This window comes from Aspergillus novofumigatus, assembly GCF_002847465.1.
Source record: "Aspergillus novofumigatus IBT 16806 chromosome Unknown P174scaffold_9, whole genome shotgun sequence".
NCBI classification, from domain to species: domain Eukaryota; kingdom Fungi; phylum Ascomycota; class Eurotiomycetes; order Eurotiales; family Aspergillaceae; genus Aspergillus; species Aspergillus novofumigatus.
Window position 1 is genome coordinate 728,686 of NW_020194282.1, and position 18,491 is coordinate 747,176.

General features: G+C 48.8%; 9 protein-coding genes across 9 annotated transcripts; 6 read left to right on the forward strand and 3 right to left on the reverse strand.

Annotated features, from left to right (window-relative positions):
* Positions 1-185: 185 nt before the first annotated feature.
* On the reverse strand, positions 186-421 carry P174DRAFT_424931 (uncharacterized protein; the record flags this gene model as incomplete). Its single annotated transcript, XM_024825241.1, has 2 exons — positions 186-281; positions 326-421. 2 exons carry the CDS (start codon positions 419-421, stop codon positions 186-188), a joined length of 192 nt encoding a protein of 63 aa, XP_024678354.1.
* Positions 422-1,217: 796 nt separating this feature from the next.
* Positions 1,218-1,951, reverse strand: P174DRAFT_378386 (uncharacterized protein; the record flags this gene model as incomplete). Its single annotated transcript, XM_024822830.1, has 2 exons — positions 1,218-1,790; positions 1,859-1,951. The coding sequence occupies 2 exons, from the start codon at positions 1,949-1,951 to the stop codon at positions 1,218-1,220; spliced, it is 666 nt and encodes a 221-aa protein (XP_024678355.1).
* Positions 1,952-3,233: 1,282 nt separating this feature from the next.
* P174DRAFT_378449 (uncharacterized protein) lies at positions 3,234-4,060 on the forward strand (the record flags this gene model as incomplete). The annotated part of the gene is made up of 2 exons (XM_024822835.1): positions 3,234-3,376; positions 3,424-4,060. 2 exons carry the CDS (start codon positions 3,234-3,236, stop codon positions 4,058-4,060), a joined length of 780 nt encoding a protein of 259 aa, XP_024678356.1.
* Positions 4,061-5,262: 1,202 nt separating this feature from the next.
* Positions 5,263-5,882, forward strand: P174DRAFT_378179 (uncharacterized protein; the record flags this gene model as incomplete). Its single annotated transcript, XM_024822809.1, has 2 exons — positions 5,263-5,639; positions 5,780-5,882. The coding sequence occupies 2 exons, from the start codon at positions 5,263-5,265 to the stop codon at positions 5,880-5,882; spliced, it is 480 nt and encodes a 159-aa protein (XP_024678357.1).
* Positions 5,883-6,475: 593 nt separating this feature from the next.
* On the forward strand, positions 6,476-7,835 carry P174DRAFT_396511 (ketohexokinase; the record flags this gene model as incomplete). Its single annotated transcript, XM_024823745.1, has 6 exons — positions 6,476-6,522; positions 6,585-6,981; positions 7,037-7,195; positions 7,254-7,315; positions 7,378-7,488; positions 7,538-7,835. 6 exons carry the CDS (start codon positions 6,476-6,478, stop codon positions 7,701-7,703), a joined length of 942 nt encoding a protein of 313 aa, XP_024678358.1. The 3' UTR covers positions 7,704-7,835.
* A 190-nt stretch (positions 7,836-8,025) lies between these two features.
* Positions 8,026-9,452, forward strand: P174DRAFT_396515 (ribosome biogenesis protein BRX1). Its single transcript, XM_024823746.1, has 2 exons — positions 8,026-8,308; positions 8,373-9,452. Exons 1-2 carry the CDS (start codon positions 8,079-8,081, stop codon positions 9,211-9,213), a joined length of 1,071 nt encoding a protein of 356 aa, XP_024678359.1. The 5' UTR covers positions 8,026-8,078; the 3' UTR covers positions 9,214-9,452.
* A 232-nt stretch (positions 9,453-9,684) lies between these two features.
* On the forward strand, positions 9,685-11,506 carry P174DRAFT_413820 (F-box domain protein). Its single transcript, XM_024824369.1, has 2 exons — positions 9,685-9,963; positions 10,028-11,506. Exon 2 carries the CDS (start codon positions 10,044-10,046, stop codon positions 11,115-11,117), a length of 1,074 nt encoding a protein of 357 aa, XP_024678360.1. The 5' UTR covers positions 9,685-9,963; positions 10,028-10,043; the 3' UTR covers positions 11,118-11,506.
* A 1,004-nt stretch (positions 11,507-12,510) lies between these two features.
* On the reverse strand, positions 12,511-13,603 carry P174DRAFT_498441 (Rab family GTPase). Its single transcript, XM_024830909.1, has 5 exons — positions 13,583-13,603; positions 13,456-13,511; positions 13,003-13,392; positions 12,857-12,937; positions 12,511-12,803 (listed from the first exon to the last, which is right to left on the reverse strand). Exons 1-5 carry the CDS (start codon positions 13,591-13,593, stop codon positions 12,676-12,678), a joined length of 666 nt encoding a protein of 221 aa, XP_024678361.1. The 5' UTR covers positions 13,594-13,603; the 3' UTR covers positions 12,511-12,675.
* A 794-nt stretch (positions 13,604-14,397) lies between these two features.
* Positions 14,398-18,478, forward strand: P174DRAFT_515789 (putative Chromo domain protein Chp1p; the record flags this gene model as incomplete). Its single annotated transcript, XM_024832223.1, has 5 exons — positions 14,398-15,831; positions 15,866-16,012; positions 16,140-17,291; positions 17,348-17,679; positions 17,733-18,478. The coding sequence occupies 5 exons, from the start codon at positions 14,398-14,400 to the stop codon at positions 18,307-18,309; spliced, it is 3,642 nt and encodes a 1,213-aa protein (XP_024678362.1). The 3' UTR covers positions 18,310-18,478.
* Between the last annotated feature and the right edge of the window lie 13 nt (positions 18,479-18,491).

Consider the following 18,491-nt stretch of genomic DNA (forward strand, 5'->3'; position numbering starts at 1 on the left):
TATCCTCCAGAATCCCAGTTTTTACCAGTTGAAGCAATAGCCGTTTCCATCCTAAGGCCGTTCGTCACGGTGATCCGAAAATTGGAAGAGTGTACCTGTTTCGTACCTACACTATCAGTCATGGTGTTGCTCTATATGGGAAGACCGCGTGACAACTTACTGTAGCAAGGCTCTCTGCGGGACCTTTAATCTTCGGCTTTGATAGCCTCATCATCCTCCATCTTCACGTCTCCGTTGTCCTTCTTGACGGGTATCTCCACTGACTCCATGACGGCGGCTTCCTGGGCGACAGCTTGTTTACCAGTGAAAAGCTCCGTTGACTGACCTGCTTAGATTCGTTGAGATTCTTGAGGCATTCAATGATGAAATGGGCATCGGCACTACTGATGTCCTCACCATTGGTCTCGGTGTTGGTGGACATTTTCGGTGAAATAAAAGTACTAATAACTTTTACACACGTCTTTGGGGAAGGCAATAGAATCTTCAGATAGTAAGAGTGCCTGAAGGGAAAGCTGAACGAGTTGACGTACAGACAAGGGAAGGTGTGATATGGGTTATACAGGTGCACCTGTATGAGGATGAGAACAAAACGAGATCACAGATGTAGAAGAGTATGATAGGGAGTGATAGCTAGAAAGAAGAAGAGAAAGAAGAGGAAACACGTACACAGCACGTTATTTATATTAGCACGCCGAGAGGTAGGGGGTGATGATCGTTACGGCAACACAGAACTGAGCCCAACTGTGATTGAATTGAGATATCGATGACGCTGAGGGACGGACCAGACAGCAGGTAAAATGAGGCCCAGAGACTCAGTAAATTGATACTCATATCAGGTCAACTGTAGGACACTAGACTGTCTCTATCCTTCATTCCTGTCTATGTCTGTTGGAAGAGACTTTAGGAAACGGTTCTGATATGACTCCGGAGTCAAAACAGAATCTTAAAAAGGCCTATGACAGGACAGTCAGGATTCATGGTTCCAAACTTCAAGAGAAAGTATAGTTAATTAGCTAGTCAAACTTCATTGGAAAAATTGGGCCAAAGAATACAATTACAGCGCCAACCCTGTCGGAACATATGTCCATTCCACACATCAAGAATCAAACGAACCTAAGCCAAGCATCTTAACGCCTCACCAAAAGTCATGCAACAAATATTTTACCTTCATCACAAATTTGCTCATCTACTCTCCTCCAGCCTTATGGAATCCTCCCCTACTGTCCCTCCTGGGGCGATTCAACTTTCACAGATGCTTCATGCATTTTGCCTCCGGCTTCCCGCTCGAGTACACGCTCGGGCTCAGGCTCGGTCTTGACAGGGGCCCATGTGCTTTGTCCCGCCTGCTGATGAAACGCCACAGGCGGCGAGGGTGGGAAAGCCGGAACAGGCGCATACATGGTCAAAGTTCCCGGGGCCGCTGTCAGGGGAGTGTACGAAACCATCTGCGGTTGGACAGGCTGCGGATGCATCACTTGAGTGGAGACATGAGGAATGTCTGCTAGATTCTGGACTTCGTGGCCGTATGGGTCAACCTTGATGTAAGGGTTTGACTCGTACGCAGGACCCGCATTTTCTTGCTTCACTGGCGGGTGAGGGGAGCCGTTGTCCTTCAGCAGATCGGCTTTGCTGGCAGTTCCTTTGCCGGTCTTTGCGGGAGTCTTCTTGGGGCGAGAGGAGCGCGGTGTAGATGTAATTCCTTCCATTTGCTGTCGAAATCGAGAGTAACGCATCCGAGCAGCGTGGCCGTTGGAAATTTCGAGCTGCGACGCGACGAGGTTCCAGTCAATCTGTGGAGGCGCATTGTTAGCTGCAGTCCACACTCTTGGGAGTGCAAGAGGAAGAAGGGTCAACTCACAGATTTCAAGTCCAATTGCTTGATAATCGTGTAGAGAAACTTGGCAGTAGGGCCATCAGTTGGCATCGCCTTGCTGCGTCTGACGGTCGTCATGGCTGATTTGAGAGCGAATGGTTTACTGATGAGAGACGTATCAAGCAGAAAGCCTGCAGTAGAAGGTTCAGTTGTGCTTGGGAATTTGGGATATTGAGATTGATGGAGGAAGATGCACTCTCTTGCACAGACTCTGGATATATAACTCTCTGGTATTGGATTTAGCCCAACAGGAGAAAATGCAGTTGTTGTCCGCCACAACGGCTTCTTGCAGCAACAAAGAAGCTGGTCAGGCATGAGAGGACGAAGCAATAAACAAAGCAGGTGGAGTTGAACTTTGGGGATTCTGTTGAATTGCATATCTAGAGAGAGGTTGGCGACTGTAGCTATGTCTTGATGTCGCCCAAACGAGAATCTTCCCGCAAATCAAATTCCCAATCATGAATCAGGTTTCTCGTGGATGAAATCAACCGCTCGGTTTCTATGTATATTTCTCTGCGTAGACATCGGAGAGCATACTTCCCCCATTCTGAATTTATTCAACATTTCAGTCATGTCTCATGCTACTGATATGGAACATTCCAATCCTTCTGAATTGCATTCAAAAGAGTTGGTATATGTCCAAACATGACAGCCTTCTTTGTGATCGCGGCATAATATTTCCAAGACAAAGATGGATACGCAGCCCTACTTACGGAATCCACAGGACCTCTTTAGCAGTCATCTTACCGTCCCCAATGGCTTCAGACACAATGAAGGATTATGGTGGCTGGTGCATGTGTTGCAAGGAAGACAGCATAGACTTGTCATGCCAGCTTGATCCCCACAATGCTTATCAATGTGACAGGTCAGACTGTAGGTTAGTTGGGGATCTCTTCAGAATTCCACTACAGGAAAATTTCCATGCAAATAGCCTCACTGACTACGGTTTAGTTTCCAGTCGGTAGCACACAATCTACCTCGCCATCAGGACAGTCGCGATCTAGTATAGTCCTCCAGGAGCTCTAGACTATGGCAGCGATCATACATGGTTCCTGCAGCTTCGGCTCCGCTATTTTGTATTCGTCTCGAGCTATTCCTGCATCTTGAATTGCTTTTTATTATAGCATCTTCGACCGTGGCATCGGCACGCGTGCGCGTCTTAAGGCGCGTGATGGTCATTACGCTCTTTTCGAACCGGGTATAAGTACTCGAGCTGGTGGTTTATTCCATCGTTCCTTTGAAAACTCAAGTTCCTCCATTCAATTATCATTGCTCCGATCTCCAATCGGCTCCCTGTCTCTTAAGCCCGCTCAACCTGAGGCTTTATTGAGTGCTGATCGGCAACGATAAACGTTAAACAATGCCTGCATCGCGCATAAGATGGGACGACTGGAAGGACAAGGTGATGCTAATGGCAGTGTTCGAGCAAATAAACATGACCTCTCCCGACTTCAAACGTCTCTCTAAAGTGATGTGTGGAGATTACGGTGCGGACGCTCTGAAGTATGACCATTATTCAATGGACGTCCACGAGCGAAGAATGCTAATAGGTGCGGCCGAACCTACAGAAACCGCTTCAGGGCACTCAAGAAAGAGGCTGCAGCTATCTTGCGTGATCGCCAGGACCATGCCGAATCGCGGGAAATGACAGACGAAACGCTTCCCATGATGTCCGGAGCTGTGAACGGTTCGGACGATAACGATGTCCTCGTTGTCCGAGAAGTTGCTTTACGAAGCGAGCTCACGCCCCCTCCGAGCGAACCCTCCCCTAGTATGCAATCGAGGCGCTGTCCACCACAGACGCAGAGAGCCATGCCAGAAGTTATCACACCAAACTATCAGCCTTCCAGCGTTGGTCGCTACACCCAGAGCAGCGGCGTACAATACCAGCAGCAGTCGAGTTTGAACTACGAGCCAAATGTGCATCCCGCACGCCGCTTCCAGTGCTCCCACGAAGCGACGTCCCCGACTCACCCATACAACCATCCTCACAGCTCTCCTCAAATACCGTCACGCGGACGTGGTTTCCCTCGCGGACAGCAAGAGCGGAGCTGGGATCAGACTCTCAGGGCCAAGAAAACTGGTGGAAGGCCTTTCAAGCCGCGAAATAAAAACAACCGTCAGCGCAATGTTCCCCAGATGACCCGAGTCCAAATTAATCATGGACCTGTACATACCAAAATTTGAAAGACAAGAATTTGCGCCTTGATGCATGCATAGAATGTTAGCGATGTATTTTTTGCGAAAATGGTGCTCTGTTTGTATAATTTAGGGGCATTTCGAAGTTATTAGGCTTTTGGCTTACATTGATTCAAGATAGACCCCTCGATGGGCAGCACGGTCAGCTTCTATTTATGTTCATTTGATGGGAGTCAGCCCCTTCTCCTGTCTATATCAGCGTCTCCTAAACCTGCTTTTCGAGAGCAGAAACGGGCAAACATGCCAGCCTTGTGCAGACAGTGTTCCGCAACACCTACGCATATAGAGACAACACTGACAAATAGTCTATATTACAAGTATAAGGCATTATTTTTCAAATGGCACTCAGAATCACTGAAGTGAATACATCATCATCATCATCATGATGATGTTAGGGCTAGACGGAGGAATTATATTCCGGCATCACATATATTGGCACACTAGACAATTGCTCAAGTTCATCTCTTCTCACTACTTCTGCTTTATTTCGTTGATGCAATGCTGAACATGCACTGCGGTGCTATTTCTATTAGCTAGAAATGGTTGTCTGGATACTTTTTTAGCTGAGTGGTTCTGGTCCACCTGACATGCAAAGCCCTAGCACAAGAATACTTGAAGAGAGGGAGGTCTGGTCAAAAAGATGGGATCTTGGAACTGTAAGTGGGATATTACGTGTTTTCCCTTAATGAACTTTTTCCGGATGACAACCGTTGACACCACTTCTTAGGGTCATGAGATGCTAGTCTGATCTGAGGAAAGACATGGATCAGTAAAACAGGGAGAAGAGCTCCGTAAGAGATGGTCTATGATATGCTACCTACTATCTCTCTATACCATTATTCCTGCTTGAGTAAGGAGGGAAAAAGAAGGGAATGCAGTGGTTAAAGGGAGCTGACTGGGTCTCAGTGAATCCCAGCACGGTCATGGGCTAGTGATCGACTCAGGCCAAAAGATGTTCCTGATGCCAACAATGCGGCTGCTCATGGGAATAGGGCTGGTGAAGTACCATGCTATGCAGCCCACGATGGAAAATTTTCACGCCTTTCTCTCGGCGCTGGTTATTTAAACCGAGCTGGGCGTCTTCTGCTTCTCTCTCTTTCAAAAACTCAACTATCATATCATAGCAGATCTTTGATCATTCACAACAAATCATTTGATCGATTGAATATCACCAACCGCCAATACAAATAATGGTATCTGCTAAGAGAAAGGGCCTAGAAGGCGAAGATGACAGCGCCAGTAATCAGCAGAGAAAGGCTCCTGTCAGAAAGCGCGGTGTGAAGAGGCCAAAGACTCAGTCATCTGCCCCCGCCCAAACTACCTCAGCTGCTGCAGATGGCTCTGTGTTGCCCCAAACCCACGAATCTGTAGCGTCCAGTGATCAAGAGTTGCAGACCCCAGAAACGCCCACCCCACAGCCTTCCAAATTTTGGACCAACGAGCTTAGGATCGCCTTGCTTGTCGCCGTTCTGAAGGAACTCGATCAGACGATCTCGGAGAAGACCTGGCACCAGGTTGCCGAAACCCTCAGACCAATGAAGCCTAACATTTCTTGGAATGGCGCTCGGTAAGTCTTGTTTTCTACACTGGGTGAACACATCACCTTGACTCATCCTCCCTTCTGAGAGTTTATCTCCGCTCCTGTGGAAAGATTCTACACTCTCTGTGAACATCGTTCGTGACCTGGAAGTGCTGACAGATTGAAAGCTTGGAGGTCGGCCGTCTCAAAAGAGAACATTTCCTCAATACTACGCCCGCACCGAGCGGCCGACACGATCAGCCCGCTCAAACCTCGAAGGACGAAGACTAAGAGCCCGAGGCAGTAGCTCCCTGCAATTGGTAAGTACATCTCGATCTGACGGCGCATCTAACCCTCCCCTGACATGTAATGGCCAGGCAAACACTCTCGTCATCACGTTGAGGATACCTTGTGAGCAGCTTGGTCATCGCCGTTTCCCTCGCCACACAGTGTTTTACGACCGAAAAGGCCCATTCAGGCGATGATGGGTTGGGAAGAGATATGGAAGAGACAAATATCTTGCACAAATCCTGGTTCTTGGCTTTGTATCTTGATGTCCGTAGCTGTTAATTCAAGTCCCTTGTCTGCTTCGTTTTTTTTTTGTACCACCATGGCCATGAGGCTGCATCAAAACGTATCTGCAATGTTAGATTCGCAGATAGTAAGTACTTGGAAACCCGGATGTACCATTTTCTATCGCAGCAGCTGCCATACTGTCGTTGTCGTCGACACTGATGATGTCGCCTGTGGGGCATGACTAATATGCGAATCAACAACCTCTCCTCAAACCTCTCCATTCTTCGTAGACATCGGTCACTGCATTTCTTTTTCGCCACTTGAGAGTCTTGAAATATAACGTTATTAACTCATCAGAGTCTGGGAACATGTCGTTGGTTGCAGTAGGTGCATGCTATGTTGACACAATCTTGACGTTGGTTGGAAACTCGTCCCCCGCATCTTGTTGACACCAACACCAGCTTACCATCAATGCAGAACTCCTCACTACCCAGGAGAAGATGAGAAGTTGCGTGCTTCTAGTATCTCTCATCGCCGCGGAGGAAACTGTCCGAATACCTTGGAGGTGCTGCAGCAATTGATAGCACACAGCAAGACAACCTCAAAGGTGTCGCTGAACCTTGTCGCAGTTCTGCCCGCGAAGGCATCTGTTGCATCGCAGCAGATCCTGGCAGGCTTTGGACCTGGGGTTCAACTCAAGCATTGCATTTATCGGGAACACTTCAATGAACCAGCATCGAGCTATATCATTAAAAGTCAAGCGTCCGGAAGCAGGACGATTGTCAACTACAATGAGCTCCCGGAAATGACTGTCGAGGAATTTACAGCGATTGCAGATAAGATTGGCTCCACTGCCACTTGGTTTCACTTCGAGGTCCGCAACTTTTATTTTCCGTGAAGCATTCAGGATACTCATGTTTTAATTGTAGGGTCGGATACCAGAAGTAACATTTGCATGCATGCGTTATCTGCGTCAATGCTATCCTTCAATCAAGATCAGCGTCGAAGCAGAGAAACCTGCGCGGCCCGGTCTTCAGGAGCTTGCGAATGAGGCGGACGTTGTTTTCTACTCGAAGAGCTGGGCTCAGGTACGACTGCTTCCTACATATAGTCTCCCAGGGTCACAGTCTGCTAAACCTTGTCCAGGGGCAAGCCTACGCGTCAGCGGAGGAATGCCTCCGAAAGCAGTCCCGCATGACACGCAATGCGTAAGAGAGTCCTTAACAACTTCATCCATGGGTGCAGTGGTTGACTGATATACTTCCATCAGGGCTTTCCTGTGTTGTACATGGGGAGAGGGCGGAGCTGTTGCTCTAGATACTCAAACCGGTGAACTATTGCACCGCCCTGCGTACACAGCACCAGACTTTCAGGTCGTTGAGTAAGTTCATCTACTGAAGGTTTTTGACAGAAATACTGATCACTGCAAGTACTATCGGAGCTGGTGATACATTCATAGCCGGAATGTTGTATGCTTGGCTCTGCGAGGAAAATTGGGATCTCGAGAAGAAGATACACTTCGCGAACCGGGTTGCAGGCATGAAAGTGGGACAGGAAGGCTTTTCTGGTCTGAACAAGGCACTGGAGTCATTCTGAGAACCAAACATTCAGAGAACGGGCAATATCTGCTTTTACGAGCATGTATATCTCATCAACAATGCCGCGCTTGAAGTTGGAATCCGTGCTGTAGACAAGGAAAACAAACTTGGCGATTGGTAGCAGGAATTGTTCCAACCGGTGGCAGAAAGAGAGAAATAGTGCTAATCGACCATGAAATTTGGGAATATATTAAGGCCTCTCGGTATGGGGATGCCAAGAATTTTTATCGGTAATGCACGTGACCTTCTACTCCAAAGGCGGTGAACTCATAAAAAATATTCTGCCTGCATCTTTTCGGTATCCTCGTGGAGCTTTTCTCTGCGACGATCAGGAATCGAAAAAGCTCAACCGAAATATCATATTACAATCATAATGGCTGCCGTTTACAAGACTGTTTCTAAGAAGAAGTCTCGGCAAATTGCCGAAGATCAAGATGAGGTAGATATGGAGATGGAAGATCTCCTCGCTGGAGCCGACGATACAAGCGACAGCGACGAAGACGAAGATGAGCACACTGCGGAAGCGGCCAAGAAGCAGCTCGCCGCTGGATTCATGCCCAAGTCTCGCGTTCTTATGTTGACTTCAAGAGGTGTGACATATCGGTATGTTCAGGAATTTCTAGCGAATTGAGACTTGACCTTTTCAGACACTGACGGGCGATTCTAGCCATCGACACCTGCTCTCCGATCTCTGCGCTTTGCTCCCTCACACGCACAAAGAAAGCAAATTGGATACGAAAAAGAAGACGGCCGGTTACAATCTACTCCTGAACTCCCTCGCAGACCTCCACTCATGCAATGTCATTTTCTTCCTCGAAGCCCGCAAGCGCGGTCAAGATTTGTATCTGTGGCTGGCTCGTCCTCCAAATGGACCTACGATCAAGTTTCACCTCACCAATCTGCACACGATGGGTGAATTGAACACTGGATTTAGTGGTAACTGTTTGAAGGGTGGCCGTGGCATTGTCGTTTTCGATCGCTCGTTTGACGAACAGGGTCCGGTTATGAGCAGCCCCGGAAACGAGTACCGCGGATTGATCAGAGAAATGCTGCGTGGAGTTTTCTGTGTGCCGAAGCGCGGTGTCAAGGGCTTGAAGCCTTTTGTTGACCGCGTCATCGGTGTCTTCGGTGTGGATGGCAAGATTTGGATTCGCGTCTATGAGATTAGAGAGTCCGAAGGTGGAGCCAAAAAGGACGACGAGAACAGCAAGCCCGCGCCCAAGGGCAAGAATGCTCAACCTGAGATTTCCCTCGTTGAGATTGGACCTCGCTTCGTCCTTACGCCAATCGTCATTCTTGAGGGCAGTTTCGGCGGCCCTGTCATCTACGAGAACAAGGAGTATGTGAGCCCCAACCAGGTCCGCAGTGAGATTCGTTTGAGCAAGGCGGCGCGTTATGCCAAGCGTCGGGATGTCCAAACCAACTTGATTTCGAAACGCTCTACGTTGGGCTTGGCGGAAGGCGAGAGAAAGCCAGGTCCTCTCGACACTAAGAGCCTCTTTTCTTAGAAGCTATTATGGTCATCATGATTCCGATTCGGTCCACTTGTCGTTTCTGTCTCTTTTCTTCCATGAGCATTAGACTTGATATCCTGAGGGGATGTACATGTGAGGCGAGAGGTACATTGTTTCGGTCCATTCTACGGCGTCTAGGTGTGAAAGATAATTTAAAAGTTTCATATGTTCTTCATCCTTAGATGTCTGGTTGCATTCCCAAATTCCGGTCAATAAATGGAACATTGCATGCTACCTAGACCTTTGCGTTGTCCGACAGAGGGCTGAACTCGTTTATTCATCGAGAAAGATATCTGTATGGATACAAGAATCATCTGAGGCCATACTGGTTACTCTAAATATTTGACAACATTTCGACCCAACAGTGAGGGGAATTTTGGTGAAGCAAGGGGGCGCAGATTAGCTAAGCGGGGTGTATAGTTATAAACCGGGGGTTGGACGTCCTGTAGAGAGATACTCCGACTCCAACTTTCTCCGTCCACCATCATGGCGGCACATTTGCCATCCAGTCGTTCGCGGCTGCGGGATACTCGTTTTGCATCACCTATGATGGTCCTCAGTATGCTTGCTCTAAATCGGATCACCTCCTCTTCTGCCAGCCCCAACGGCGGGGTTTGCACCTAAATACATACCCTTGTTTGCGACGGCGGCGGCGTTGACTCATTGATATCGAGGCGCCGTCAAGGTTGCCGCTTGTCCGGTTTTCAGGCATACCGGCCTCTAGATCGTTTACGAAGCTTTCTGGTTGGTACTTGGAAATTACACGCTGCTGTTCCATTCGCTGTGCTGACATATTACTTGGTAACAGAAATATCACCCTATCGATGGATCGTCTGGCAACGGAGCTTTTGCTCCATATATTTTGCTCTTGCGAGAGTGTTTCTGATATTCTCAACCTTGCCTCGACCTGCCGAAGGCTTCACCGTGTCTTCAACCAATCTCACAAGCTGCAAATTCTTATTGATGTCGCGGAATTCGAGTTTGGACCTCTAGACGAGATCGTCCAGCTTGTAACACACAATGCAAGCCAACCAGCACACATCGTCCGCCGAGTTCCCATGTCCGAGTCGCTTCTCCGACAGGTAGTGCAGGTCGGACTCGTCGCACGAAAATGGGAGGCGATTTACCCGGTCAAGAAATGGAAGGTTGACTCCGAGAATCGGCGCTCCTTGACTGACGATGAGCGGTTTCGGTTGCGCCGTGCTATTTATCGCCTTTGGCTATATCATCGGGCTTTCCATAATTCCAACTTCGACCGTTTCTCGCGTAAACTTCGGCATGTCATTTCTGAGCGTGCGCAGCTTCTTCACAACTGGTCCACCGCCGAACTTGCCGAGGTTGAGGACATTCGGTTGATCATCACCGACATCGTGCAAAACCATATCTGTCCCAGCAACGGGACTATACAGCGGAAGTTCCGCAAGCGTTATCCCGAGAGCAATCACCAACTATCATTTAATATTCATCTGAACTATCCGACAACGCGTACCCCTGTGGGGGTACCCGAATGGCCTGACAAGGCTGACCACACAGTCAATCAGTACTTCTACTCCGCTCACCCCACACATATCGCAGAATCACCCGCAAAGTATAGATCGAAATTCCGCAATGACTTCTTTCACGACCCCGGCTTCGAAGGATGGGGAGATGAAATCCCTCATTATTACGTAGTCCAGGATATGATGAAGCTTGATCCTGGACAGGTCCTCTGGTTGCGTGAACATGCGCCCATGAAACAGCAAGTTGAAGCCTTCATACGATCCTTGGGCGATTGGTTTCGTGACAATGGGGAGACATTCGGAGATACTCTTGAGTGGGTGATGAATGAGCGCGGCGATGACATTGGGGAGTTTCGGGCTGCGATAGCAGATCGGGGACTAGGAATCGTGTGGTCTTAGTCTTATTTAGACTAAGTCATGTATAGCATTCTAGAGATTACGGAGTTGAAGCAGTTGAGGTACTCTATATCAGGCGCTCTATTCGGCGTGTCAATGTACGAGGCGATACAGACCGGAGTACTGTATGTTTGGGTCAGCCTAGAAGTTGCCTACTTCGTCGATAGCACATCTTCAGTTTCATTGTTCATGTTCGGAGCCTGCTCAATCTCTTGAGGTCGAGCAACGTCCAAGGGAGCCGACTGCTCAGAACGTTCAAGTGGTGTCCTCTGTTCTTCCGAAAGGTCTGCTTCAGGAACATCACCAGACTTTCCGCTGGGTCGGGCTTGCTTGGTATGGCGGGTAAACCTAAACCATCGCAGATCCCTGCAGACACGTGAGATCTTCCCATCAGGTCATATCTCCTAATAATAATATCGTAGCCTCGCAAGATATATCTAGTGTACTCCGTATGTTTGCCCAATATGACAGTCGACACTTGAAACCGAGGCTATCCGCATCTGGAGACGAACATCCGAGTCTGGACTTTCCCAGCCTCTGACCGACTCGCTTACACCACCACCCTGAGAAGCGAAACGAACGCGCCAACCTCACTCTAGATAAGCCAGAAGGGTCATGAAACTAACTAGTCAGACCTACGCGTACGAATCAGCAATGCATGAGTGGGGAGTCAGCTACGGACTAGAATCCTGTCTTAGTCAATGGCATGGTATCGGGATCCGGGATCCGGGTTGAAGCTTGAAGGGAAAGTCGTTTTTGTCGCAGATGATAATAAGCTTACAGTGGTGACTGTAGATTGCTATGATTGCCATGGCAATAGACTACTTGAGGTAGTGTACTCGGATTATGGAAGGCGAGGACAGAAGCTGTCATCGGGGAATTTCAGTGTTGTGCATAGCTTACTGGCGTCGCGTGGGTCGCTCCACTGTTTAGGAAGGTGGAGCATAGGTCCACTACATGTCGATGCTAATTTACAGTTTAGTCTAGCCTACTGCTGAGGCTCGCGAGTCGCAACGAAAGTCAAGTTGTAATTGCGGTTCAAAATGTCCCGATAATTGATATTTGGTTAGGACAATGATTGAGAATTGCGAAGTAACGTTGCAATGACCACCTGAACCCATATCGCCTGACCAATGATTGCATACAACCCACCCATCCTCTTCGACGCCTGCGACCAGAACAACCTTCAAACGACCATCATTGTCATGCCAAGGACAAGCGAACGGGAAGGGATGAGGAACCTAACGAAATACAGCCGTGAAAGACAAGGGCACAAAAAGGAAAGTTTCCAGAAGAAAGAAGAGTCAATTTCGTAGTTAGGGCGAATAAGGACAAAAAAAGGGGATAGAAGAAGTCGACAACATAATGTCCTGGGAGTAATGATCGCCTACAGTGCCCATGTCCCTGAATTGCCATTCCCAACGTTCCTCTTGTGTATCATATCCGTGGAGGCTAAGTAACAGACAAAAAGAAAGATCAAGACCATTCAATTATCACATTGCAGAGTAAAAAGTCGTTCCGACAGGCGTGGCTTCCCTTACAGCAGCAAATTCGGCGATTTCTAACAGCAGCCTTGCTTCGACTCAGTATCCGGAGCCTTGCTGACTTCAATCGTGCGGCCACTGCTGAGGGGGGCTTGTCCGGAGTCACCATTATCCAAAGCCTTGCTGGAGACGATGCGGTAGATTTCTAGTAACATGTGAGTCCAGTGGGACAAGGAGCCAGGAATAGAGGGAGCGAACCTGTGAGGATGTTTTGGAAAGCAAGCTCAACATTGCTTGCGTCGAGCGCAGATGTTTCGATGAAAGAGAGGTTGTTCTCGCCTATTGTGTTCCGAGCAGATGTAAGTAAATCAATCCCTGAGTGGCTGCCTGGACAATGAACGTACTCGCAAATTGCTTAGCCTCATCTGTTGGCACGGCGCGAAGGTGTCTCAAATCACTCTTGTTCCCGACGAGCATGATGACGATGTTGGAATCAGCGTGGTCACGGAGTTCCTTCAACCAGCGGTTGACATTGTCGTAGGTCTGGTGTTTGCTGATATCGTACACAAGAAGGGCACCGACGGCGCCACGGTAATAGGCAGATGTAATGGCACGGTAGCGTTCCTGACCGGCAGTATCCCAGATCTGCGCCTTGATTGTCTTAGAATCCACCTGGATTGAGCGGGTTGCGAACTCGACACCAATGGTAGACTTGGAGTCTAGGTTGAACTCGTTGCGGGTGAATCGACTCAGAAGGTTGGACTTGCCAACACCGGAATCACCAATAAGCACCACTATTCAAACGATCGTCGCGGATTAGTTACGGGCCCTGTTGAGGGGAGTAGGATGCCGAAAACGTGAAACTTGCGGCGACTGCGCGGGGAAAGTGGCAAACATTACCCTTGAAGAGAAACTATCCCGGATGCTCAGATTAGTGACATGGAAAGCTTGGCGTAGATAGCGGATGATAGACGAGTCACTCACATCATATTCATCGTTAGCCATGGTGGGTAAGTAGTATGTGAGCTACTACGCTCTACAAAGAGTTTCTGAGGAGATTCGACGTGGCCGACTGGAGGTCGTAGGAACTCTAAGGGACAGTGGGACCAAATTAAGCCCTGGGGACGTAAGACGGTCAGTTCTAGGATCGATGAACAGCCTAGAGGCAAAATAGATTGCAGAGAAAAAGTAACACTCACAGGGGAAAAAAAGAGCAAAGTGGGAAGAAAGATAGGAGTTATCCTGATGCCTCTGGGGATGAAGCGTCCTTGTCTCCCTACTGCTTCCCGTGCTTGTTGCGGTGCCGAGTTGACGCTGCCTATTCGAGACTAGTGGCTTATCACGTGATTATCCCCTCTGCCTAGGCTACAAAGAATGTCTGTCGTTGATCTGTATCAGAAGATACAACCAGGTTGAAGGTTTCTCATCTGTTGAACAGAAAGAAAAGTCCTTTAAGAAGTGTCTCAGAAGAAGGGTCCTTCCCTGATGTGCTTGTTGGCATCTTCTGTCGTATTCTTAGTCGAATCTCTCTTTCCCGTTCGATTCTCTACTTAAACGGTCTGAAACACCCAAAAAGGAAAACCAAATACTTTACAGCCCATGAGACTTCAGAACGTCATGGTAGACTCTGTCACTTCTCCTTGACGTCTTATCAGCCGGATTGAACTACGTTCATCCTTCATCAGATCATTTTAATATCGATTCTTTGGGCCCTTCTGGTCTCGTTGCCATCGCTCTAGATTTCGATATCTCGCTCCTGTATGCTCAGATGGGAAAGACCATTTCAGCTTGATGTCGACATGAGCGACGATGATGATATCTCGATTACGTCAACTGCACCCAGTGAGCAGGAGTCTGAGTATGAAGTAGAAACTATCTTGGCTGAGCTCGAATTTGACGATGGCATCAAATATTTGGTGAAGTGGGCCAATTACCCTATTGAAAGATGCACATGGGAACCCCCCGAATCCTTTTGCAATGAACAGACTTTGATCGACTGGAATAAGAAGAAAAAGGCAATTGCGGAAGGGAAGCGTCCGGCATTCGATTTTGTCAGTTTTGAAAATCATCTAGCTGCCCTTGAGAGGGCAAAACATGACAGGAAGCAAAGAAGAGCCGCAAAAAGGAGACGTCTGGGGCTTGACGGAGCCCAGCAAAGTCATCCTGCTGCGGAGAGTCCTTCGAGTAATAACGTGCCTGACCCAAGTATTCCTGACGTTATTGGCTCCAATGATATCGAAGTCGACAGATCAAAGGCTTCATCCGGACAAACTCCCCGAACGAATGCCAGCACAGGAAGTGCGCAAGTACAAACTCAGCAACTTCCAAAGAGACCACCTCCACCTATCTTGTTTGGAACTGCTCCGGCTCCCACGCGCCCGAAAAGGATGAACAGTTCTGAGACGCCGAAGCTGTTCAATTTGTCGACCAGATGGAAGTACGAGAAGGCGAAAGCTTATGAACCACCTCCTGATATGAACAAGCTGCAACTCATTCGACCATCCGACTGGCCAGCCAGGACTGGGCTCGCCGCGACAAAGACAGGGCTGCACAGCGTCAGCTCACCTAGCGCGAAGAATGACGCCAGTACCGCTAGGCTCGGATCTCATAATGTGATCTCACCCACGCAGGATGACTCAAGCTTGGCGAAGCTAGGTCCTCATGATGCTAGCTCGCCAAATCAGGGTGACTCGAGTAGCGTAAAGATTGGATCACACAACATTACTTCGTCGAAGCAATTCAATGCAAGTCTGGTGAAACTAGGCTCACATAATGTGAGCTCTCCTAAGTCGGTTACTTCGGGGAGACTAGGCACGCATAATGTCAGCGGGTCAAATGGAATCAATGACAGTGCATTGGATCCACAAGCGCAAGATGTCGGTTCGCCAATGGACCTTGATTCGGATAAGGAGACTCAAGGCCAAATTGGCCAAACTCGGGAGAATTGGGCCCTGAGTTCACCGAAACGCGCACAGGATGGGTCATACAAGCCGAACGACAGCGTCCCAGACACATATAGACCAGCGTGTGGTGCGGATACGTGGAGACCAGACCGTCCACTGCCAGATAGCGGGAGTGGAAGCCAACCTTCCGGTGACAGTGTGAGACCCAATACCAGCCCCCCAATCCATCGCCATGAACTCGAAGACTATCCGATACCCAAGCTTCCAACAAGGGAACCAAGACCGGGGCCTACATCGTCAAGAACCGCCAACAGTACTTCTGGAATCAGGGTGAGCTCCTTGTCTATCTTTATTACGGCCCGAGAAGAAGGAAATCGGTTCGGCCAGGCTATGCGGTCTGAGTCCCGAGAGTCGAAGCAGGCTCATGTCTACCAAAAGGGGCAGCCGAATCAATGTCTGGTTTCAACATACATGCAACCTAGAAGAGTATAATGTCCTATGTGAGAACACGGTAAGTCAACTTTTCCGACTTTTCTTCCCATTCGCTGCTCTGAAGACTCTGTCAAAGTTTGCTTCTTCTGCTTTGCGGTCTGGTTTTGTTTACTCCCATTAAAGCGCTTGTTGCTGACCGGGAGCAGAAAAACAATAAGAAGTACTCCGATGCTTGGATAGAAGGGTTCGATGATACTGAGCCGAGCATCTACAGAATTGGGGAAGAACTTCGTCGCAATGAGCTTGTGGCCATATCATATCCAGCTCCAGACAGCAGGATGTCGAACGTGTTACTTGCCTATTCCCCGAAGTCGTCAGACTTTGCGTTTCTCAATGCAGATTCTGCCCATTTTAGAATCCCTGAGGACGTTTTCCTAAATGTCGCAGTCCGAAGCCAGTTGCGAGGGTTTGACACCATCACTGCTCGGCGTGAAAGAAAGCGGCTTCATGCTGAGTCACGCAAGCCAGTACCCCTCGCACTCGTAAATGCCCCAGATGCTCCAAGCAGAGCTCCCCCCACCGGAGCTGTGGCTACTCGGCCTCGTTCTGTGGGCGTTCCTAGTGTTTCGGCTCCGGAAGCCGTGAGACCTGTCAACGACATGTCCAACCTTCGCATTCAAATTCCGAGGGATAGCAAAGTCTTGCCACCAAAAGCATTTGAGGCGTCAGACGTGACAAAACCGTCCGATGCAGCAGATGACTCAGGCTCAACAAACACAACTAGTGTAACCCCCAAATTGTCAACTCAACACTCTGGCGCAGACAATTTGCAAGCGGCACCCCAAAACACTCCGCGAGAATTAGAGCTTGTGAATGTAGCTGTACAGGATCCCGCACAAGAAACCGGCGCACTATTATCAACATGGCAGGTTCCATTGCCGAAACACAGAGCTCCGCAACCAGCAACCGAGACCTCACCTATGAGCTCTGAGGCTCGAACAGCGCCAGAGGCAGGCCCTGAATTTCCTCGCCTCAAACACGACGCGAGTATGGCTCAGTCTATTGCAGGCGATGTTAAATCGCCGTCGCAGCCGTCTGAGAATACTCTTGATCTAGATGCGGTCTTCAAAGACCAATTTGGTGTTACTTATGATCTCCTGGCGACTGTGAACGATGCTGAGAAGCCTACGAAGGCTCAAGTATTTTACTTGATGTTTCCTGCCGGGTCCGAAGTAGTGCAAGAAGAGTACGAAGTTATGCACGAGTTTCTGAGAAGGCACAATGCTGTGACTTATTCAAACCGCCTTCCGGAAGATTGGGAGAGATTTGCACGCACAATACACAAGGGGGTTGTCTTGGTCAGTCAGGAAGCACCCTTCACTAATAATCCAGCAGCTGCGCTGACTGAATGAAGGCTCATGAAAGCTTTATGAATTACCATGCCCTACCTTTCATCAGGGACCTGATCCATCGAAGCGTCAGCTTCTGGAGCCTTTCTTTAAGAAAGCCACTACAATACGCTGACCACCTCACGTACTTCCAGCGCGTATTCCCTCATGGTGGTGTCATCCTAATCACAGAAGACTTCATGCTTAGGGACCCAGACGCCACCATCATCATCCTGGCGTGGCTAAAGGATTGGATAAAGCAGAAATTCCCAGGGAGTTGGAAGATCATGTTCCGTCCAAATATCCTGAACTGGCTCCTGAAGCAATCTGAATCGAAGGATCCATTCAGGCAGGGAATGTAAGTCCCTTTTGTAGCCTTGTCGCTTTCTCCTCTCTAACCTGATGCCTCAGATGGTTGAGCATGTATGCTCTGATCCTTCAATTAAACAGTCGCGTGGCAGGCTCAGAACGGGCAGGTGGAAATATTCTCAGCGGCGCCGGCGGTGAGCACAACGAAGATCCTGTGATTTCACTCGACGCCATCCCTCTCTATGGTTCGCGCACCGAAGATGATGATGCGAATATACCGAAAGGCCTCACACAGGAGCAAAGGAATACCGACCACCTTGGAGAATTCTTTGCCGGTTGGGCAATAGTCAACAACCACAGGTTCAGACGGTTCGTCATGCTCACGGCAGTGAAACCTCTACCGAGATGGGAATCCTGGCAACATATTGAGATCAGATATGGCGCAAAAGATTTTATGAAGACCTTCAAGGTCGAGTACAAGACGTACTGGGACAAAGTGAAGCCTAGGCTAGGGAAACCAGGTCTGTCATCGGAGGCGAAATCCCAGAACCACAATCCTGCCTATACACCGCGGACGCCTGGAGCGAATGGTCCTTCAGCCGATGGGTTGGATGTCTCGAGTGTCGGCGGGTTTTCTCACGGCCCTTCCAGGCTGAAATACCCTCAACCATACCAATGATCTAAAAATGCTTTACTTTTGCTTTATGCGTGACGGGCAGTTTCATATTCTTGTTTTTATGCCCTTCGGTTCAAGGGGCGATTGTATCAGATACCCATGTAGTAGCAAGGTTTTACATCAAAGGTCAACAGAATAATGGCCAGTGATCAGAAAGACAATGAGAAGAGGCAAGATCCCCATCC